A 24,008-nucleotide genomic window follows, 5' to 3' on the forward strand; every position below is an offset into this window, starting at 1 on the left:
TTCAAACTTTAATGAGATGTGCTGCTTTCATCTGAAAATCACTGACATGAAATCAGCTTAGATCCACAATGAGACAATATGTGTCGTTTGTGTCACGATTCAACAAAACATGTCCAAACAAGAATGTGATTGTAGTATTGGTGTCACTTTTTTTAACATGAGAAATCATTTGTCATTACCAAATTCGAAGTCTATGCAGCTAAAAGCAACAAGTAGATGAGACAACAGATATTCTTATGCGAATCAAATGTTTTAGAGATGAATGTTGAAAAATTAACAAATTCAACAAAAGTAGAATATCATAATGGAAGAAAAACAATCGCAAACTAAAGATTTCTGAACAGTTTAGACATAAAACAACAATAATCAGAACTAAACCTGCAGGAGGATGAATTGGATTCTCTCTATTTGGGTTTACAGAATTTAACAGTTGACTCCAATGACACATAAACTCCAGCATGTAGCGGCTGAGTGAATGTGGTCTGGACTCTGTGGATCAGAGTCATGGATTTAGAGATGCTGTAGAAGGACAGAACACCTGCTCTGTGGTCCAGGTACACTCCGACTCTGGAGGAAACTGGACCTGAAATGGAGGTTGAGATGCTGTTGTGACCAAATTTAAAACTGTTTTTGCGACATTCTAATGCCCAGGATTCCTCATTATCACCAAATGAAGATTCATCCCCTCCTCTGCTGATATTTTTGTAGGCAACTGCTACATCAACTTCTCCTCTCCACTCCACCTCCCAGTAACAACGTCCAGTCAGACTCTCTTTACTCAGAACCTGCCAGTAATCAGTGAATCTGTCTGGATGACTTGGATAAGACTGAGGTTGATTCATTACTGTCACCTTGCTTTTCCCCTCTGATAGTAACACTTGCATTTGTGCTGTGTTTGGATCCAGAGTGATTTTGCATGAATACTTTAAAAAATCAGCTCTGCTCTTTGGTTCTGGTTCTGGCAGTAAAACACCCACCTCAGTAATTTTCAGAGAGATGTTTGTCCATGAGTTTCTCAGGACGTCCTGTAGTTTGTCTCTGAGCTCTGACACAGCTGCTGTCACGTCCTCAAAGTGTCTCAGAGGACGGATGTTGATGCTGGATGAGTGTGTCGACTCCCTGAGTGCTGGCAGTGAGGGGTAGTTGAGGAGAAACTGGTTGTGATCCTCTGTGTGTGAGAGCTGCTCCAGCTCAGCGTCTTTCCTCTTCAGCTCACTGATCTCCTGCTCCAGCTTCTCCTGAACATCTTTGACTCGACTCACTTCAGTTTCCTGCTGGGATCTGATCTGCTGCTTCACATCAGAGCTTCTTTTCTGGAGGAGACGGATCAGCTCAGTGAAGATCTTCTCACTGTCCTCCACTGTTTTATCAGCAGAGTGATTGATGGCCTCCACCTCCTGTTGAAGCAGCTTCACATCTTTCTCTTTGTACTGGATCACCTGTAGGATTTTCTTTTGTTTCACCTCCAGCTCTCTCTGCCTCTCAGTCCTTTCTACTGCAGCTGACACTGTGTCATGACCTTTATGTTCATCCACTGGGCAGACATAGCAGATACACTTCTGATCAGTGCGGCAGAACATCTTCATCACCTCGTCATGCTTAGAGCAGATGTTCTCCTGGAGGTTCTTGGACGGCTCCACCAGCTTGTGTTTCTTTAAAGGAGCCACGTCATGATGAGGTTGAAGGTGTTTCTCACAGTAAGAGGCCAGACAGATTAAACAGGACTTGATGGCTTTCAGTTTTCTTCCAGTGCAGAAATCACAGGCCACATCTTCAGGTCCAGCATAGCAGTGATCAGCAGGAGCATCCAGGAGCCCAATCTTCATCAGCTGCTCTAATAATGCTCCCAACATGGTGTTCCTCTCCAGGTAAGACCTCGACACAGAAGTTTTTTCTGCACTAAGGACTGTTGTCGACAGACTATACTTCCTGAATTTTTTTATCCCAGTGGGTTTTAATGCAGTTCATACAGTAACTGTGTCCACAACGAATAATCACCAGCGCTTCAGACAAATCAAGCTAATTCTGCTCCACTTCTCCTGTCGGACACAGTGACTGTTTAAGTTTCATTTCCTGAAAACATAAACAGGGTTGGGCTCTGACATATGACTCATATTTCAGTGCAAAGAGGCTGCAGCCAATCAGCTGATTCACTTTCAGCAAGGTGAATCAGCTGTTGGTTCTCAAAGCCTCAAGGTTTCTTTATGAGCAGGAAGAGATCGGGTTATCAAATTTTCCCAGCCTGAAGAACAAGGAGCAAAGCTGTAAATGTAGCCTTTGTCTCCTCATTTACAAGAAAGTTTGTTGAATATTTACTAACGCTCCTCTGTGAAACTTTCCTTTCTCCATTTTATTATTTTCTCAAAATTAATTTAGGTTTTGTTGATGCATCTCAGAAGAACGTTTCAAACTTTAATGAGATGTGTCCCACAATACATAAACAGCAAAGCAACATGAAGCAAAATGTGTTCAACAAGATCATAAAGTCACACAAGTGCTGACAATCTCTGACTATTGTCGGAGCAGATTAGACATAAAATAGTAATCAAGAAAATCCATTAAAAAAATCAAATTCACTAAACTCTTAGAGGAGGATTCCATCTATCTGAGTTTACAGAATTCAGCAGAACCTCCAACAGACCCTCCAGCATGTAGCGGCTCAGGGAATCTGGTCTGGACTCTGTGGATCAGAGTCATGGATTCAGAGACGCTGTAGAAGGACAGAATACCTGCTCTGTGGTCCAAGTACATTCCGACTCTGGAGGAAACTGGACCTGAGATGGAGGTCCAGATGTTGTGACGAAATCTGGAACTGTTACAATGTAAAGCCCAAGATTTGTCATTGTTGATATTCTTATATGTGACTGCAACATAAACATTGCCGCTCCACTCCACCTCCCAGTAACAACGTCCAGTCAGACTCTCTCTACTCGGAACCTGACAGTAATCGGTGAATTTGTATGAATGACTAGAATAAGACTGAGGCTGATCCATTCTTGTCACCTTCCTGTTTCTCTCTGACAGTACCAGCTTTGTGTGAGCCGTGTTTGGATCCAGAGTGATTTCACGTGAATATTTCAAGATTTCAGCTCTGCTCTTTGGTTCTGGTTCTGACAGTGAAACATCCACCTCAGTGACCATCTGTGAGATGTTTGTCCATGAGTCTCTCAGGACGTCCTGTAGTTTGTCTCTGAGCTCTGACACAGCTGCTGTCACGTCCTCAAAGTGTCTCAGAGGACGGATGTTGATGCTGGATGAGTGTGTCGACTCCCTGAGTGCTGGCAGTGAGGGGTAGTTGAGGAGAAACTGGTTGTGATCCTCTGTGTGTGAGAGCTGCTCCAGCTCAGCGTCTTTCCTCTTCAGCTCACTGATCTCCTGCTCCAGCTTCTCCTGAACATCTTTGACTCGACTCACTTCAGTTTCCTGCTGGGATCTGATCTGCTGCTTCACATCAGAGCTTCTTTTCTGGAGGAGACGGATCAGCTCAGTGAAGATCTTCTCACTGTCCTCCACTGTTTTATCAGCAGAGTGATTGATGGCCTCCACCTCCTGTTGAAGCAGCTTCACATCTTTCTCTCTGTCCTGGATTCTCTGCTGGATGTTTCCTCGTCTCTCCTCCAGCTCTCTCTGCCTCTCAGTCCTTTCTGCTGCAGCTGACACTGTGTCATGACCTTTATGTTCATCAACAGAGCAGAGATAACAGATAAACTTCTGATCAGTGCGGCAGAACATCTTCATCACCTCATCATGCTTAGAGCAGATGTTCTCCTGGAGGTTCTTGGACGGCTCCACCAGCTTGTGTTTCTTTAAAGGAGCCACTTCATAATGAGGCTGAAGGTGTTTCTCACAATAAGAGGCCAGACAGACTAAACAGGACTTGATGGCTTTCAGTTTTCTTCCAGTACAGAAATCACAGGCCACATTTTCAGGTCCAGCATAGCAGTGATCAGCAGGAGCAGCTTGGAGTCCAGTTTTCTTCAGCTGCTCCACTAAAGCTGCCAAAATGGTGTTTCTGCTCAGGAAAGGTGTCTGTGTGAAGGAGTGCCTGCACTGAGGACAGTGATAGTTCTTCTTCTCCTCACCTTCATCCCAGAAGCTTTTGATACAGTTCATACAGTAGCTGTGTCCACAGGGAATCGTCACTGGATCCTTCAGTAGATCCAAGCAGATCGAACAAGAGAAAGTTTCTTGATCCAGCTGATTCTGTGCCATTTCTGCTCTCAGTCAGTGTCTATGGGAGTTTAATTTTCTAAAAACAGAAACGGGGTTGAGCTCTAATTTATGACTCGTGTGTTACTGCAGAGAAGCTGCAGCCAATCAGCTTTCAGCTTCATCAGCTGTTTGTTCCTCCCATATTCAAGGGTGATTCAGAGCAGGAAGATTAGGGAGGGTTATAAAGTTTTTACAGCCTGCAGAATAAAAAGCAAATGTGACCTTTGTTTCCTCATTTACAAGAAATAGTTTGTTAAATATTAACTTTTTCCTCTTTGTAACTTCTTGTCGCCATTTCATTATTTTTCCAAAGGTAGTTCAGTTTTCTTTTTCTGTTGATGCTTCTTAAAATTTCAAAAAGTATTTTTGCAAATAAGTGTTTTTGGTAACTGTAGGTGAAACTAAATATATGATCCTCTCCAGCATCACATGAGACACTTATTATAAACTTCAGCTTTTTGTAACGTTTTTTTTTTTTATCTGGCTTTGGGATTTCTTGGAAACAGAAACTTACTGCTGGTTTAATACCTATTCATGCCACAAAAGGGCAGCATCAGTCCACAGTCGATCTACTACATGATGACGTCGATTCTTAGTAAAATGTGTACTAAGAATCGACGTCATCATGTGTACTTTAAGGAGGTTTAGCTCCTCTAAATGTTGACCAGTAATATTTTTAACTTTACAAGGAATCAATGTTGACATGAACTTTAGAAAAGAAGCAAATCTGTTAATGAAATGCAATAATTCAATAATAGTCCAACAGTTTATTTCCTGAAACCAACCAAGTTTTAGTTGAGGTTCTGGTTCTGGTCATTTACCCCACGAGGTTCTGCAGACTCCTTTCAGTTTAGCTTTACATTTATTTATTGAAAGGAAATAAAATACAACACTGTAGTTGGGTCATTTTAGTCTGATAACTTCTACCACCTCTCTGTTCTTTTGCTTCTTTGCATATTTTACTCTGGCTAAATTATCTTTGTGCAAACTCCACATAAACTACAGAGACCTAAATATAACTTCATGAAGCCTCAACACTGAGTACATACAAACACCATGTAATTTGATGAAACGGGTCATTCAGTGATGGGAAAGAGAAAGAACAGCCTTTTTCAATTGTTTTACATATCAGACATAATAAGCTGAAGTTAACCAGGGTCATCAGTTACTTAAATCTCACCTTAAATGCACAAAAACACACAGATTTTGTGTGCAAAAGCTTGTATAAGCCTCTTTGGCAGCAATAACTCTCAGTAGCAGTTTTCTGTCTAACTTTATTAGACTCTCACTGGAAAAACTCTGGCCCTATGTTCTTTCCAATTAAATTCTTTGAGATTTGGACACATTTGCTTCTGCTGATGAGAGGATGGAGGGAAGTAAAGATGGAGATGACATACTACTTCACATGGGCAGTAAATATCTACACAAACATAAATGCCCATATGCATTTCATCAGAGCCTCCTGTCAAGGAGAGATGGCTAGAGATCAGGTTGATCTATTTACACAAAGAAACCCTGAACTTCCTTCATGTAGAAAATATTTTCAACATGTGTTACAAGAAAAAGGACCTTTCACCTAACCTTTAATATACAAAACAGATTTTGTACAGGGTCAGTGTGTGGATTCTCCAATGTACATTTAAATCACAACACTGAGAAAAACCTTTCCTGCATGTTTGACAACATACTTCTCCCCAGTGTGTGTTCAGTAATGCACTTTCAAGATACAGCTATTAGTAAAGCATCTGTCACAAATGTTACATTGGAAAGGGCTTTTCTTTGTGTTAAAATGAACTGACTGACACAGTGGAGCTGCTTCCTTCCTGATATTTTCTCTGGACTGCAAGAGAAATTTGAAAGGAAAGATGCTCAGCTCTTCTACTCTGAAATCACCTTTCTGAAGAGCAGAAGTCTTAGTCAAAGCAGCAAAATGCTTCTGGACAACCTGCTCTCCCTCCTGACTACTGGAGAGATCTTTCTGGTCCTGTCCAGTCGGTTCTGGTTCCATCTCTATCATTGTCCACTAATGCTCTCCTTCCCTGATTACAAACCTGCAGAATGGCAGAAATGTTCCCCTTAATGGAGACGTGTCTGTTGGAAACAAAGGAAGTCATCATTAATATAATTTAATTGATGACTGTCTCATGAACCAGCCTGGTTCTACCTGAGGATCCTAAACAATAAGCGTGGCATGTCTAAAATTAATTTTATTGGAAAAAAGGAGAAGTTTGCAGGGTAACTCATCCTTCACACCAACTGGGAACCCTTGAATAGATGTTCATCAGGTTCAAAATAAATTCAGATTTTATTCCAGCAGCACAATTTCACACAGAAAAACAAATTTTCAATTTAAGGACATTTATTTAATAAGGAACCCCTTCCCACATGAATAAAGTACATTTTTAACAAAATTCCACACTATGGGAGAGAAAATGCGATTGGGGAGATGAGAGTTGTTTCCCAATACTTGTTGCCCACTGAGTTTGCCAGCAGCCTAGTGGTAAAACTGCTGCAACCACATCTATCCATCTGTTTAAAAAATGTCTTTGTAAGAAATGCACTAAAACAAGTAAGATTCCGAAAAAGACAGAATAATTTTGAAAGAGTAAATTAGTAAAATCAATACATTAGAACCCTCTTCAAAATAACATATTTTATTGATACCTGAAATGTTTTTTTTGTTTTTCAAATAAAAAAAAGAAAAATCATATAAAATTTACAGTAAAAATCTGTAATGCATAATTCAATTGAATACCTAAATTGATATAATTTTCCATCTGTATTGCAGATTTTGCTCCTAAGCACATTCTGTGAAACTTAAGTTTTAAATAAAAATATTTTTAGGTGCTTTGTAATATTTTCAACCTTATTAGATTTGTGACATTCACTTTTATCTTTACAGGATACACAAAAAATAACATATATAACACATATATATATATATATATATATATATATATATATATATATATATATATATATATATATATATATATATATATATATACACATATATATATATACACATATATATATATATATATATATAGGAAGCAACACTGATTGACAACAGGGACCCTCGTTGCTTCCTAAGTGGACAGTTTGATTTCACAGAAGTTTGATTTACTTGGAGCTATATTGTGTTGTTTAAGTGTTCCCTTTATTTTTTTGAGCAGTATATGTAAAATTAATCGGTGTTTAATCACCGATTAATCATATATATATATATATATTAATCATATGTATATATATATATATATATATATATATATATATGATTAATCGGTGATTAAACACCGATTAATTTTACATAACTAATAATAAACTATCCTTAAACTCCATGACATCAAAATCTTCCTGTAGAGGGCAGCAGCCCATCACCAACAGACCAAAGCAGTGAAGCAAAATGAAAACATCACTCAGACATAAAATCAGCTTATATCCACAAAAATACAATATCTTTTCTCTTGTTTGTGTTAAGACTCAACAAAATGTGTTCAAACAAGAACATGATTGAAGTAACTTTTTTAGCCTGTCATTTTGTTTCTGAATTCACAGTCTGTAGCTAAAAGCAACAAGAAATTAAAAACAGCAAATGTTCATGTGCTGATCACACGTTTTAGAGAATTGTGTTGAAAAATGAACAAATTAATCAGAACAGGAATGTGATATATATAAAGAAAAACAAAACCTAGACATGTCTGAATAATGGTTTCTGAGGAGTTTAGATATAAAAAAAACAATAAAAATATTGTATGTCGGAGGATTAAAATCTGAATCAAATATGCTGAAGCTTCAGTGGATTCTGTCTATTGGGATACAGAACTCTGCTGAACCCACAACCAAAACTCCAGCCAGCAGCGGCTCAGTGAATCTGGTCTGGACTCTGTGGATCAGAGTCATGGATTTAGAGACGCTATAGAAGGACAGAACACCTGCTCTGTGGTCCAGGTACACTCCGACTCTGGAGGAAACTGGACCTGAGATGGAGGTCCAGTCACTGTTGTGACCAAATTTATAACCATCATGGGAACAATTTAATGCCCAAGATTTGTCATTACCTCCAAATTTACAGTGATTCCCATGACCTGCTCTACTGATATTCTTGTATGTGACTGCTACATAAACTGTCCCTCTCCACTCCACCTCCCAGTAACAACGTCCAGTCAGACTCTCTCTACTCAGAACCTGATGATAAACAGTGAATCTCTCTGGGTGACTAGAACAAGACTGATGTTGATCCATCCAAGTCACCTTCCTGTTCCCTTCTGATAGTATCAGCTTATTGTGAGCTGTATCTGAATCCAGAGTGATTTTACATAAATAATTCAAGAATTCAACTCTACTCTTTGGTTCTGCTCCTGGTTCTGGTTCTGACAGTAGAACATCCACCTCAGTGACCATCAGTGAGATGTTTGTCCATGAGTCTCTCAGGACATCCTGTAGTTTGTCTCTGAGCTCTGACACAGCTGCTGTCATGTCCTCAAAGTGTCTCAGAGGACGGATGTTGATGCTGGATGAGTGTGTCGACTCCCTGAGTGCTGGCAGTGAGGGGTAGTTGAGGAGAAACTGGTTGTGATCCTCTGTGTGTGAGAGCTGCTCCAGCTCAGCGTCTTTCCTCTTCAGCTCACTGATCTCCTGCTCCAGCTTCTCCTGAACATCTTTGACTCGACTCACTTCAGTTTCCTGCTGGGATCTGATCTGCTGCTTCACATCAGAGCTTCTTTTCTGGAGGAGACGGATCAGCTCAGTGAAGATCTTCTCACTGTCCTCCACTGTTTTATCAGCAGAGTGATTGATGGCCTCCACCTCCTGATAAAGCCGCTTCACATCTTTCTCTCTGTCCTGGATTCTCTGCTGGATGTTTCCTCGTCTCTCCTCCAGCTCTCTCTGCCTCTCAGTCCTTTCTGCTGCAGCTGACACTGTGTCATGACCTTTATGTTCATCCACAGAGCAGAGATAACAGATACACTTCTGATCAGTATGGCAAAAGATATCCATCACCTTACCATGCTGAGAGCAGATGGTCTCCTGGAGGTTCTTGGACGGCTCCACCAGCTTATGCTTCTTTAACTGAGGCTCATCATAATGAGGCTTAAGGTGTTTCTCACAATAAGAGACCAAACAAACTAAACAGGACTTGATGGCCTTCAGTTTTCTCCCAGTGCAGAAATCACAGGCCACATCTTCATGTCCAGCATAGCAGTGATTAGCAGGAGCAGCTTGGAATCCAGTCTTCTTCAGCTGCTCTACTAAAGCTGCTATGATGGTGCTCTTCTGCAGAAAAGGCTTTTGTGTGAATGAGTGCCTGCATTGAGGGCAGTGGTAGCTTTTCTTCTGCTCACCTTTGTCCCAGAAAGTTTTAATACAGTTCATACAGTAGCTGTGTCCACAGGGAATCGTCACCGGATCCTTCAGTAGATCCAAACAGATCGAACAGGAGAAAGTTTCTCGGTCCAACTGATTCTGCTCCATTTCTGCTCTCAGTCACAGTGACTGTGAGTTTCATTTCCTGAAACCAAAAACAGGTTGAAGCTCTGATATATGATTCATGTCTCATTGTAGAGAGGCTGCAGCCAATCAGCTTTCACCTTCAGCAGATGTTGGTTCCACCCAGCTTCAACGCATGTTTGAGCATGAAGAAGAGGGAGAAGTTGTAAACTTTTTCCAGCTTGAAAATTGTCTCCTCATACATCTCAGAAATTCAAGAGATTTTTCAAACTTCACTGTACTGAAATGTTTCTCTTTTGTAAATGTAAGGAATGTTCTTTGTAAATGAAGGTGAAACCAGAGATCTCTTCTATAGCATCAAATGAAGCACTCCTGACAAACTTCAGTTTTTTTGTAACATGCATTTTTCATCTGGATGACGTAACTTTGTGCTTTCTGGAAACAGAAACTTACTGCTGGTTTAATAGCAAATCGTGCCACAAGGGGGCAGCATCAGTCCACAGAGTCAATCTAGTTAAAATGTGCAGTAAGCATCTACATCACATGGACATCTAAAAGTTGCAGGACATATGCCATTGAGGACTGGAGATTGACACACCTGATCTACGTCATTGTCTGTTTTAGGGAAGTTTAGCCTCTCTAGATATTGATCAATAATATATTTGATCATACAAGGAATTTGCCATCTTGGAATTTTGTACGAAACAATAAAAAATGCCACATTTTAAGAATTTCCTTCAACTGATCACATTATTATTTGAATAAAGTTTTGTTTGATTTTCACATTAGGCTCTGCAGTTGGTTGGGCATCAAGTCATCGCTGAGAATCAGCAGGGTAGCAATTTTGGGAATCAAAATTAGCATCAGTATTAACTATGAAAAAAAATGTTTTTCTTACTAATGAAATTAGTTTATTTTGTTGAATCGCAGAATTAATTCCAGTATCGCTGGAACCAAAAGTCAAACCTGAAAGTTACCTCTGAAGGAATTAATTCAAACTACCTTTTCTCCAACAACTGACATGGAATTTAGCTACGGATAGAAAAGACATTTAGTGATAAACTGGGGATCAAATCATATTAATGAAATATGATAAAAGGAAGTGGAATACTGAAAAATAACTTAAAATCTAATTAATTAAAACAAGAAAAATCAGTAGATCAGTAGAACCACAATGCATTTAGATAAAGTATTACAATCAGCCTGACCAGTGAGGGAAATGAAGTGGAGGAAACAGAAGTTGGTGGTCATACCTCAAAACTGAAACTTTGATCCATTTAAAATTCACATAAAGTTAAACTGATTTAAAACAAAATAAACGTTTACAGAGAGCTACTACCCTGAAGGTCTTAGTTCGTTATAATCCCATCATTCTTTAATACCTGAGAGTACTTGAGAAACTAAAATGGTGTAAAAAAAAACCAAAGTCTATTTTAACAATTCAAACAACAAATATGAGTAGAAATCATCTTGGCACAGCGGCAGAAACATAACATCAGATATTTTCCTAGTCTGCTATCCAGGGTACAGCCAATTAGCAGAAAGAGGACATGAATGCTGCTTTAGGATTTGGCTGCTTTGCAAGTATCAGCTAGTAGCATGCCAAGTGGCATAGCACCATAACATTTCAACTTCAAAACCAGTTGAATATTTTTAATATTCTTTAGGAAATTTCAGATATACTCCGCAATAAAAATTTTAAAAATCCAATGATGGGTATCTAAAAAATTAGGTGAGGGTCTAATGTTTTGCAAAGTGGAAACAATCCAAGAAATGTCCAAATATTTATTATAACTTTGTGTGAGTTAAATTACTTATTTTCAGTTTTTGTGTCTTTCTATTATTTGGAAATCCAGTTTACCAGCAAGGAATAAAACTTTTTACCCAATATTTCATGTGAAACATCCATCTCACCCATGTGGCCTCTGTAGAAAATCTTTCTACAGGTTTGGCTTCAATCAATCAAATTTTGTTTATTTATTTCAGCAGCAAGGTATTTTAAGGCAAGGCCTCCGATCTATGACTTTACAAGTGAATGTTCAAATTATCCTTTCGATAGAAGCTTTTTTCACAAGAGTGGCATGAAAAAGGCTTCTCAGCTGTATGAATTTTCCTATAACAATTTTAAGTACCAATTCGCGAGAACCTCTGTCTGCAATGATTCACAAGATAAAGGTTTCTCACCTGTATGGATTCTCTTGTGCACTTTTAAATGACTACATTGAGAGAAACTCTTTCCACATATCTGGCATAAAAAAGGTTTTTCACCTGTATGAGTTTTCTTGTGGACAGAGCCCATTTGAGAGAAAAATTTTCCACATTTTTCACATGATAATGGTCTCTCACCAGTGTGGGTACTGTAATGGGTTTTCAACATCCACTGTTTTGTGCAACATCTCCCACAAATGTCACATTTGAAAGTTCTTAATATAAGAAACAATATTGCCCTTATTTGTTTCATTACTTTGTTCCATGTCCCTATAAAAAAACACAACTGTGTCTCCTCGTCTCCTTCATAATACTCTCCACTGCATTGATTTACACAATCATGTATGAGATTATAAATGAAGAATTCACATGTTGTATTCCAAATTTCCAGTACTAACATCGGGAGATATTAACGAATGACTCATAAACACGTTTGTGCTAGCCTCTGTAGCATCAGAGCTACCAGCTAAATCGGTTCCCGTTCAGCAGCAGCTCGAGCTGCAGCAACTATGGCCGCTGACGGATCTCTGTGCTGTGAAAACATCAGCACCTTTATCCAGACCTACCAGAACTTTGTCTCTGCAGCTCCGAATCGACTGTGTAGCTTAATTTCTGGTAGCAAATGATGGTTTTTTCAACCTCTGTGAAGATTTCTTGAGCAGCAGCAGTTAGTCGCTCTCTGATAAACTCTCTGAGATGCTGAACTGAAGACATATGTTTACCACCCAAATTCTTCCTCAAAATATCTAATTAATATTTTTCTTAATACTTTCAAACTCTCCTTATACATCTTCTTTGTTTTTCATATTTGACATTCTAGTATAACATGCTCCATTGTTTCATATTTTCCAGTGATCACATTTGCCAGTATTATGCTTTCAAATTTTAAAAAGCATCCGAATTTGAACTTTGTCATTCTTTCCTCCTTTCCATTTCTACTTTCTCCTACTATGTTTTTTCTTCATCCCACCTTTTTGCCATTCGTTCATCAGTTTTTGTCTAACTATACAATTTCCCTTATATTTACCTGTTTTAACTGTAAAACTAGTAGGATTTTGAATTGCCATTTTATCTGCCCTCTCATTTCCTTCTACTCCAATATGTGCTGGAATCCACACAAATGTAACAGTCAAACCCATATTTTGTATTCTGAATAATGTATGAAATATTTCTAATAAGATGCCCGTCCTACTGTCTGAATTATATTTTTAACTTAAAATGCAGAGCTTGAATCTGAACAAATTATTGGTTTTAATGTCTTCTATCCACTGTAAAGCTAATATTGCCAACATTTCTCCTGTTTATACTGATAATCCATCTGTAATTGTTTTTTCTATTTTTATATTGAATTATGGTACAAAAGATATTCCTATTTTTCAGTTATTTTTGATATGTCAGTATAGATCTGAATATATTGATAATTGTTTAGATAAAATTGCACTGAATAATTATCTATGGTATATCATTTATCTTGTTTCTTTTCCATTTGTGACATATCTACTATTGCTCTGGTAGAAATCATGGTGGTTGTATAATTGATGTCAGTATTTGACTAATTTCTAAACTATTCATTTGAAATCATTTTGTTTTCAATTATCCATCCAAAACTCCTCATTTCTTTTTCTTTTTCCAAACATGGATTTAAAATTTCCCAAGTTGGATGATTAAAGTTATTGCCTTGTAAATTTAACCAAGAACTTATTTCTAATTTTGTTCTCCTTAAATCTAACAGCATTTCTCCTTATATTGCTGCTGTTGATGTGGTTTTAAATGCTCCGGTACATAATCTTAAAGCCTGATATTGAATAATTTGTCTAATTTAACCAGATGTGTTTTAGCTGAAATACAACTTTGTATTAATCATAAGTCTTTATTTCTAGACAAAAAGTAGTCTGTGATATTTTAAAAATGAAAAGCAGATAAACAATTATTCTAATAGCTAAAATATCTATATCTAATATGGCTATATGTTGCATTTGTATTCCCCAGAGGAGGTAGAACAAGTGGCTTATGAGAGGGAAGCCTAGGCCTCCCTTCTTAAGCTAAGCTGCTATCCCCGCGACCCGACCCCAGACTACCGGAAGTAAATGGACGGATGGATCACAGGTTTGGCTTCGAAGCAGCCCCTGACCTGTATGGGTTTTCAAGGGAATTATCAAATTATCCCTTTGTGTAGTGACCAAAACTTTGTCCCAAAACTTAAATTCAAAAATCAACTCAAAACTCGAAGTTGATCAAAACAAAAGTGAATCCAACTCAAATAGTCACCTGATACACCGTGGATTCTGGTTTACGCAGCACAAAAGATTAAAAAGTCAAAATGCAGTTGTGCAATTCAGGCAAAAGGTTACAGGCTTCTGCTTCTGCTCCTATTCCTGTACCTGTTCTCTGATTAAAAACCGATGTGACTGAGAGGCTGGTAAAAAACCTTATTATCACCCACGTGCATAATAAGCTACCTAAAACCCACCTATTTATACCGTGAAATACCCACATCCCAACCTGAAATTAATTAACTGATTAAGTGAATTCCTGATCAAAGAACTTATTCTAAACAGCAAATTAAATGATTCTAATTAGAAATCAACTAGAAAATAAATAAAAATAAACTAAACAATTTAAATTATAAGATTTAACCAAAAGAAAAAGAGGGAAAATAGCTCCTACACTTTGATATTAGCTTTTTTTCACAAGACCGGCATGAAAAAGCTTCTCACATCTATGACTTGTCTTGTGACGATTTAAATTACTAACATGAGAGAAACTCTTTCCACATATCTGGCATGAAAAAGGTTTCTCCCCTGTATGAATTTTCTTGTGGACATTTAAAGAGCCCATTTGAGAGAAATCTTTTCCACATGTTTCACATGAAAAAGGTTTCTCACCAGTGTGGGTTCTGTAATGGATTTTCAACATCCACTGTTTTGTGCAACATCTCCCACAAATGTCACATTTGAAAGATCTTTGCTTTGTGCCAGTATCAGACTGACTCTCTGACACAGAGCAGCTGCTTCCTTCCTGATCTTTGCTCTCAACCACTGGAGAGATATGAAGGGAAAGCTGCTCTGTTCTTGTCTCTTCTTCACTCATATCATCTTCCTGAAAAGTAGAAGTCTCATTCAAAGCAACAAACAACTGGTCCTGTCCAGTTGGAAAATGTTCTAGTGGCTGCTGTTCATGTTGAAGCACCAAAGAATCTAGTTCCTCTTTTCTTACATGTGTTAGTGGATATTCTATTTCCTCATGTTTGAGCAGTGTAGGTTCTGGTTCCTCCTCTTCTTTTTTAATCCATTTAGGTTCTGGTTCCATCTGTTCCTCTTCAGTCCACTGATGTTCTGCTTCTTTCTGGTCCTGACTGGACCTACTTGCCAGGCTCCAGACTTGATGGATGGCAGAATCTTCCTCCTCATTGGAGACACTTGGTTGTTGGAGGTCTGTGGGAACAAAGAATTACATCATTGATATAATTTAATTGATGACCATCTCGTGGATCAGCCATTTTCCCTGCAGATTCTGGTCTATAGGGTTAAGAGGGTTAATAAGTTATAGGGTTAATAAGAAAATATAGAACTGTTTGTTCACTAACAAATTATAAGAACGTATTAAGTAGCATCTCTGATGTTCTTGTTTTGTCAGTTAAGAACCATCCATCCATCCATTTTCTTGCACCCTTGTCCCTTAATGGGGTCGGGAGGGTTGCTGGTACCTCTCCAGCTAACGTTCCGGGCGAGAGGCGGGGTACACCCTGGACAGGTCGCCAGTCTGTCGCAGGGCAACACAGAGACACACAGGACACACAACCATGCACACACACACTCACACCTAGGGGCAATTTGGAGAGGCCAATTAACCTGACAGTCATGTTTTAGGACTGTGGGAGGAAACCGGAGTACCCGGAGAAAACCCACGCATGCACATGGAGAACATGCAAACTCCATGCAGAAAGACCGGGGCTGGAATCGAACCTAGAACCTTCGTGCTGCAAGGCAACAGCTCTACCAACTGCGCCACTGTGCAGCCCTCAGTTAAGAACAATTTATCTAATTTCTATTCCAAGACTCCACAAGATTCAAATGGAGTATGTAGACATTAGAGATAATAAATGCAACAACAGGTTTTTGAACCAGTATTGAATAAACGACATGTACCCATGAAGAACAAAAAGCACAGCTCTCTTACAAAATTTTAACAAATCTATGAGAGTCAAAATAAGGACAAATTATTTGAAATTTCCAATTCCTACCAAATATAAAGAAATATATTTTAAAATTATAAATAACATATATCCTTCAAATCAATTCTTTAGAGATTTAATTTTAATGTAGAGAATTGTGGTTTTTGTACAACTCAAGTGGAAACAACTAAACATTTGTTTTATGGATGTAAAGAAGTATCAAACGTATGGGATCAACTTCGTAACTTTCCGTCTTCTAAAACAATAAATTTGGATTTTCTTTCTTTATTAAATATTCAATTCAGCTTATCCATTAAAGAAAAAAATCTGAAATTTTTAGTCAATGTCCTGATTATTGTTACAAAATATTATATCCATAAATGGTGATATGCAAAATGCTCTAAAAAATGAACTCTTTTTAAAGTTGTCTAAAGATGGGGATTATAAACGCAGTAAAATTGAGTTAATGGAAGATTTTTAGATGGTAGCCCCCTAACATGTCTCTACTTTTTTAATCTTTTATTTTATTACTTTTCTTTTTCAATATTTCTTTTAATTTAGTTAACAGAAATAACTGTTAAGCCTATGATTCCAAAGGCTTTTCTTGAGCCTTTGGAATCAATGCGAGTTGTGATTTTTGATATTTGTCTAATGTTTTCTTTTTACATGTTGTGAGTTTTGTCGTTGTTATTCTTATATACTAATAAAAAAATAATGATTCACAAGTTTTTATTTCAAAACCAAAGGTAGTCCATACCATTTAGAAAAAATGAAATGCACATTTCAAGTAAAAATTTACATATTACAAAGCAGATAAACAATTATTCCAATTGTAAAAAAAAATCTTGACGTATATCTAAATTCGCCACATGTTGTAGTTGGAGTTTATATATATATTTGATTCAACCAAGTGGCACATAAATTTATACATGAAATTCTTCAGTAAAGCATGAAAAGTTGGCATGTTACTCATAAACATTTGACTTGCAGATGTTCATTGTGGAGATCTAAGTATTCTGAAATCGTCCTGATTGGCTACTTTGCAAAAGTAAGTCAGTGGCATGTTAAGTAACAGAGTTTCAATATATCTACTTCCAAAACAGTTGAAGTGGTTTTGAATATTCGAAATATACCTCAACAAACTTCACAGATTTGCACAATAAAAATAAATCCATACATGGGCAACCAAAAATAGTTGAGGGTCCAATGTATTTTGCAAAGTGAACAAAAGGTTTAATATTTATTACAGTAAATCTGACTAATGACTGTTTCATGTGGAAATTCAGTTTACCAACATTAAAGAACACATTTTTCTCCATATTTCATGTGAAAAACCCAGCTCCTGAATGTGGGTTCTAATGAGAATAATTAAGTGACCAATTTTAAAGAAACATTTTTTCACAGGTTTGGCTTCAAAGCGACCCCTGACCTCCATGGGTTTTCATGTGAATAATCAAATTATCCTTTTGATAGAAGATTTGTTCACAAGACTGGCATGAAAAACGTTTCTCACCTGTATGACTTTTCTTGTGACGAATTAAATTACTAATTCGTGAGAAAGTTTTTCCGCATGACTGGCATGAAAAAGGCCTCTCCCCTGTATGTATTCTCTTGTGGTCTTTTAAACTACCAATTTGAGAAAAACTCTTTCCACATATCTGGCATGAAAAAGGTTTCTCTCCTGTATGAATTCTCTTGTGGTCTTTTAAACTACCAATTTGAGAGAAACTCTTTCCACATATCTGGCATGAAAAAGGTTTCTCACCAGTATGAATTCTCTTGTGGACATTTAAAGTACTAATTTGAAAGAAACTCTTTCCACATATTTCACATGAAAAAGGTCTCTCACCAGTATGGGTTCTGTAATGGATTTTCAAGCTACACCGTTGTATGTAACATCTCCCACAAATGTCACATTTGAAAGGTCTTTTCTTTGTGCCAGTATCAGACTGACTCTCTGACACTGAGCAGCTGCTTCCTTCCTGATCTTTGCTCTCAATCACTGGAGAATTATGAAGGGAAAGCTGCTCTGTTCTTGTCTCTTCTTCATTCATATCATCTTTCTGAAGAGTAGAAGTCTCAATGAAAGCAACAAACAACTGGTCCTGTCCAGTTGGTAAATGTTCTGGTGGCTGCTGTTCATGTTGAAGCACCAAAGAATCTAATTCCTCTTTTCTTACATATGTTAGTGGATATTCTATTTCCTCATGCTTAAACAGTGTAGGTTCTGGTTCCTTCTCTTCTTTTTTAATCCATTTAGGTTCTGGTTCCATCTGTTCCTCTTCAGTCCACTGATGTTCTGCTTCTTTCTGGTCCTGACTGGACCTACTTGCCAGGCTCCAGACTTGATGGATGGCAGAATCTTCCTCCTCATTGGAGACACTTGGTTGTTGGAGGTCTGTGGGAACAAAGAATTACATCATTGATATAATTTAATTGATGACCATCTCGTGGATCAGCCATTTTCCCTGCAGATTCTGGTCTATAGGGTTAATCGGTTAATCTAAAATTACCTTGTAGTGTTGAACTAAAAAGCAGGTAAAGTGTTCTCTTTACCTGCTAATACCCACAGCTAATTTATAGCTGTGGGAAAAATGTTCAAAAGATTTTAATACAGAAATACAGATTCATTCAATTTTTTATTTAGAATGTATTCAAACAGTGAAAAACTCAACCAACATTAAGACAATACGTTTTGTTTTTAATCTCACTCATAACCTCACATTTTAAAGTTGATCAGACTGTGTTGGCCTTTAATCAGTAAACCATGGCTTTCTGGATTGTAAATGTGATGAGGCACAAAGATTTGCTTCATTAAGCCATTCCTCAAACAAAAAGACAAGAGAGAATTTTCCTAAGGCAGATGTGTTGATGTTCAAAAGGAAGCGGATGCAAGAGAAGATTGAAAAGTCCAGCCTAAAATTGAAACCAATTCATTATTTCTCGGACTGTGCATTTTGTTACACTGAATGTGTGAGGGATGATGCTGAATGAGTTTTTCTCAACACCACACACGGAGGAGGATGAGGGAGCAGGTCAACACATTTCCAGATCTCTGTAAGAGAACAGCTACGAGGAACATCCTGGAGTCATCAGGTCTCCATAGTAACTGTAATGGATAGTGAATCATTTAAATCAAGTTGCCTAAATTATTCAAATTTGTAGGCTATTATTGTAAATTATTTAAAGGATGTTGCAGATTGTTTAATAATATTTGTCTGTTTTGATTAGCACTGGTGGTTGGTATTTTGTTTCAATTGTATTTGCACTTTGTAAAGTTTTTTTTTTCCAATATGTACCACACGGGCTGCTGTAGCTAAATGAGGGCAGGCCCTATAAAAGCTGGCAGAATTATTGTACCAATGAATGACTTGAACAAACTGTCAAAAGTGCTTGCCGCTTTTTTGTTGTTGTTGTTTGTGTGTTGTAAGTTTATGTTTATATTCTAATATTTGTATATCTGTTTAGTTTTCACGGTAACTAAGGTGACTGAGGTAATCAAGGTGATTACGGTGACTGATGGTCCACATCAAAGAAAAATAAACAAACCTTGAAAATCACAGTCGAGACCGCGTAAATTAATTCAAGTGTTAGGGAGCTGCTCCAGCAACCATCAGACACTATGAAAACTGGATGTTTGGGAGAGACACAAAGAATCATTTCCCATCATCCAAGTTGGAAACACCTGATCCATTTAACTTGAACATGTCCCACAGAACAAATCTGCAGCGACAGAGATATTTTATTAAACATTTCATTTGAGAAATGTACATTTGCAGAAAACCATTTGCATCTTTCTATGACCGTTTGCCAGTGTCCCTGTAGAATTGGTCTGGGCCCCAGAACTGAAGGGATAAAACTGAATTATTATTATTATTTATAATAAATAACTGGTGTAGGATCACAACTTTGCTCTGCTAAATCAGGGCAGCTCCAGACCTGCAAGTGGCTCTGTGGCTAACTTAATATAAGAAACAATATTGCCCTTATTTGTTTCATTCCTTTGTTCTATGTCCCTATAATAAAAAAACACAGCTTCGCCTGCTCGTCTCCTTCATAATACTCTCCACTGCTTTTATTTACACAATCATGTATGAGGTTATAAATGAAGAATTTACACGTTGTATTCCAAATTTCCAGTACTAACACCTGGAGATATTAATGAATGACTCGTAAACACGTTTGTGCTAGCCTCTGTAGCATCAGAGCTAGCAGCTACATCAGTTCTCGTTCAGCAGCAGCTGGAGCTGCAGCAACTATCGCCGCTGACGGATCTCTGTGCTATGAAAACATCAGCACCTTTATCCAGACCTACCAGAACTTTGTCTCTGCAGCTCCGAACCGACTCTGTGTAGCTTAATTTCTGGTTTCCAGTTGATCCCCATCATTCTGCGCTGAGCATCGAGCTCTTCCTCGTAGCAAATGATGGTTTTTTCAACCTCTGTGAAGATTTCTTGAGCAGCAGCAGTTAGTCGCTCTCTGATAAACTCTCTGAGATGCTGAACTGAAGACATCGTTGCCTAGTTTAGTCCATGCAGGCGCCTTCTTCTTTAATGTTATTTGGCAGTTGGCAAACAAGGAAAATGTTGCAATACCGCCCCCAACTGGACTGGAGTGTGGACAGCGGCTGAACAAGGAGGGAAATACTTCTTGGTTTTACTGGCGGTTGGCAACAAACGTTTAGTAGCATTACCGCCACCTACTGGTGTCAAGCGTGGTTCGTGACGGTCTTCACACTATCTATACTTGTATACATATAAACACAAACACACACACATATACATATATACTGCTAATAAAAATAAAGGGAACACTTAAACAACACAATATAAGGAACTGTCCACATAGGAACCAACACTGATTGACCCGACGAGGGTCCCCGTTGTCAATCAGTGTTGCTTCCTAAGTGGACAGTTTGATTTCAGCACCTTTATCCAGACCTACCAGAACTTTGTCTCTGCAGCTCCGAACCGACTCTGTGTAGCTTAATTTCTGGTTTCCAGTCGATCCCCATCATTCTGCGCTGAGCATCGAGCTCTTCCTCGTAGCAAATGATGGTTTTTTCAACCTCTGTGAAGATTTCTTGAGCAGCAGCAGTTAGTCGCTCTCTGATAAACTCTCTGAGATGCTGAACTGAAGACATGATTGCTGAAATATTAGCTGAGATGGGTAAATGTAGCAGCTATCTAGGTTAGCCCGTGCAGGCCATAGACAGGCTTCCTCTTCTTTGATATTTTTGGCGGTTGGCAAAGAAGGAAAATGGTGCAATACCGCCCCCTACTGGACTGGAGTGTGGACAGGCGATAAACGGGGAAACAATTTCGTATTAATTCACAAGTTTTTAGAAAAGATGATGGTTATATGTTGTTTTTAGATTTCCGCAAAGTATTTGATTATGTGGAACATCAATTTATTCACACGTTGAGACATTTTGGATTTGGAAATAGTTTTCTTAGTATGTTCACCATGTTAAACACCAACATTAACAGCTGTGTGTCTCTGCCTCAGGGCACATGCCCCAGATTCAAAGTAAAAAGAGGAATCAGACATGGTTGCAGTATTTCGCCTCTATTATTTATTGTAGTCACAGAATTACTAACATTAACAATTAAAAACTCTAATATAGAAGGTTTGGAAATTAATAATCATTAGCCAATTTGCAGATGATACAACCCTCTTCCTAAAAAATAAAGAACAAATTCCTCTAACTCTAAGGGAAATATAGTTGTTCTCTCAAGCCTTATGGCTGCAGCTAAAGATAAATAAATGTGAAATTATGAGTATCCATAACTGTTCTGATTCTTCAATTTCCAATATTCCAGTTAAAAATGAAATTAAGTATTTAGGAATGTGGATTCCTAAATATCAAGCTACCAGCATAAGAAAAAATTTACAAGACAACATTGATAAATGTGGCAAAACCTTAAATTATTGGCTTCAGATAGACTTCTCGATGTTTGGTAGAACATTATTAACAAAAAATTCATCCTTACCCAGGCTGACGTATCCTGCATATTCATTAGCTGTCCCTCCAAATCTCATAAAACAGAATAAATTTTTACTTTATTTGGAAAAACAAACACCATTATATATGAAAAAGAAATTTGATAAAAGAAATTAAGAGGAAGGTGGCATTAAGGCAATCGATTTTGAAATTATGAAATTATGAAACGTCATTCATATTTCAGAAAGTTGGAGGTATTGAGATTTTATTGAAATGTGATTTTGAATTATCTAAACTCCCCCTAAAACTCTCTGCCTTATATCAACAGGTTTTGTTACAGTGGAAGTTGATGTTCAAACACGACTTCAGCCCCCATAATGTCCCACTGTGGAACAACAGAGCCATTCTATGTGGTAGAAAATCTATATTCATGAAAAATTGGTGGAATGAACATCCATCCATCCATCTTCCTCCGCTTATCCAGGGTCGGGTCGTGGGGGCAGCAGCTTCAGAAGGGAGGCCCAGACTTCCCTCTCCCCAGCCACTTCTTCCAGCTCCTCTGGGGGAATCCCAAGGCGTTCCCAGGCCAGCCGAGAGTCATAGTCCCTCCAGCGTGTCCTGGGTCTTCCCCGAGGCCTCCTCCCGGTGGAACGTGCCCGGAACACCTCACCAGGGAGGCGTCCAGGAGACATCCTGACCAGATGCCGGAGCCACCTCAACTGGCTCCTCTCGACGTGGAGGAGCAGCCGCTCTACTCTGAGTCCCTCTTGGATGACCGAGCTTCTCACCCTATCTCTAAGGGAGAGCCCAGCCACCCTGCGGAGGAAGCCCATTTCGGCCGCTTGTACCAGTGATCTCGTTCTTTCGGTCATGACCCAAAGCTCATGACCATAGATGAGGGTGGGAACGTAGATCGACCGGTAAATCGAGAGCTTCGCTTTTTGGCTCAGCTCTCTCTTCACCACAACGGACCGGTACAGCGCCCACTTCACGGCAGACGCTGCCCCAATCCGCATGTCGATCTCCCGCTCCCTTCTTCCCTCATTCGTGAACAAGATCCCCAGATACTTAAACTCCTCCACTTGAGGCAGGACGACCCCCCTGACCCAGAGAAGGCACTCTACCCTTTTCCGGCTCAAGACCATGGCCTCGGATTTGGAGGCACTGAGCCTCATCCTGGCTGCTTCACACTCGGCTGCGAACCGCTCCAGTGAGAGCTGCAGATCACGTTCCGATGAAGCCAACAGGACCACATCATCCGCAAAAAGCAGAGATGCGATCTTAAGGCCACCAAAACGGATCCCCTCAACACCTCGGCTGCGCCTAGAAATTCTGTCCATGAAATTAATTAACAGAATCGGTGACAAAGGGCAGCCTTGGCGGAGTCCCACTCTCACCGAAAACGAGCCCAACTTACTGCCGGCAATGCGGACCAGACTCTGACACCGGTCATACAGGGACCTGACAGCCCGTATCAAAGGGCCCGGTACCCCATACTCCCGAAGTACCCCCCACAAGGCCTCCCGAGGGACACGGTCGAACGCCTTCTCCAAGTCCACAAAACACATGTAGACTGGTTGGGCGAACTCCCATGCACTCTCCAGGACCCTGCTGAGGGTGCAGAGCTGGTCCAGTGTTCCACGACCAGGATGAAAACCACACTGCTCTTCCTGAATCCGAGGTTCGACTATCCGACGGACCCTCCTCTTCTGAATAGACCTTACCAGGGAGGCTTAAGAGTGTGACCCCCCCTGTAATTGGAGCACACCCTCCGGTCCCCCTTTTTGAACAGGGGGACCACCACCCCAGTCTGCCAGTCCAGGGGAACTGCCCCCGATGTGCATGCGGTATTGCAGAGTCGCGTAAGCCAACACAACCCCGCAACATCCAGAGCCTTAAGAAACTCCGGGCGGATCTCATCCACCCCCGGGGCCCTGCCACCGAGGAGCTTTTTGACCACCTCGGCGACCTCGTCCCCAGAGATTGGAGAGCCCAACCCAGAGTCCCCATGCTCAGCTT

At 39.2% G+C, this 24,008-nt stretch overlaps 4 protein-coding genes across 4 annotated transcripts; all 4 read right to left on the reverse strand.

Annotated features, from left to right (window-relative positions):
- Positions 1 to 309: 309 nt before the first annotated feature.
- LOC145547950 (tripartite motif-containing protein 16-like) lies at positions 310 to 2,044 on the reverse strand. Its single transcript, XM_081598196.1, has one exon. It carries the CDS (start codon positions 1,851 to 1,853, stop codon positions 405 to 407), a length of 1,449 nt encoding a protein of 482 aa, XP_081454322.1. The 5' UTR covers positions 1,854 to 2,044; the 3' UTR covers positions 310 to 404.
- A 411-nt stretch (positions 2,045 to 2,455) lies between these two features.
- On the reverse strand, positions 2,456 to 5,567 carry LOC145547946 (tripartite motif-containing protein 16-like). The gene is made up of 2 exons (XM_081598192.1): positions 5,393 to 5,567; positions 2,456 to 4,409 (listed from the first exon to the last, which is right to left on the reverse strand). Exon 2 carries the CDS (start codon positions 4,210 to 4,212, stop codon positions 2,602 to 2,604), a length of 1,611 nt encoding a protein of 536 aa, XP_081454318.1. The 5' UTR covers positions 4,213 to 4,409; positions 5,393 to 5,567; the 3' UTR covers positions 2,456 to 2,601.
- Positions 5,568 to 7,505: 1,938 nt separating this feature from the next.
- LOC103479979 (tripartite motif-containing protein 16-like) lies at positions 7,506 to 11,772 on the reverse strand. The gene is made up of 2 exons (XM_081598187.1): positions 8,286 to 11,772; positions 7,506 to 8,212 (listed from the first exon to the last, which is right to left on the reverse strand). The coding sequence occupies exons 1-2, from the start codon at positions 9,685 to 9,687 to the stop codon at positions 8,112 to 8,114; spliced, it is 1,503 nt and encodes a 500-aa protein (XP_081454313.1). The 5' UTR covers positions 9,688 to 11,772; the 3' UTR covers positions 7,506 to 8,111.
- Positions 11,773 to 16,198: 4,426 nt separating this feature from the next.
- LOC145547955 (uncharacterized) lies at positions 16,199 to 20,831 on the reverse strand. Its single transcript, XM_081598206.1, has 2 exons — positions 20,361 to 20,831; positions 16,199 to 18,443 (listed from the first exon to the last, which is right to left on the reverse strand). The coding sequence occupies exons 1-2, from the start codon at positions 20,557 to 20,559 to the stop codon at positions 17,458 to 17,460; spliced, it is 1,185 nt and encodes a 394-aa protein (XP_081454332.1). The 5' UTR covers positions 20,560 to 20,831; the 3' UTR covers positions 16,199 to 17,457.
- Between the last annotated feature and the right edge of the window lie 3,177 nt (positions 20,832 to 24,008).

This window comes from Poecilia reticulata, chromosome 17 (genome assembly GCF_904066995.2).
Source record: "Poecilia reticulata chromosome 17, P_reticulata-male-v2, whole genome shotgun sequence".
Taxonomy (NCBI): domain Eukaryota; kingdom Metazoa; phylum Chordata; class Actinopteri; order Cyprinodontiformes; family Poeciliidae; genus Poecilia; species Poecilia reticulata.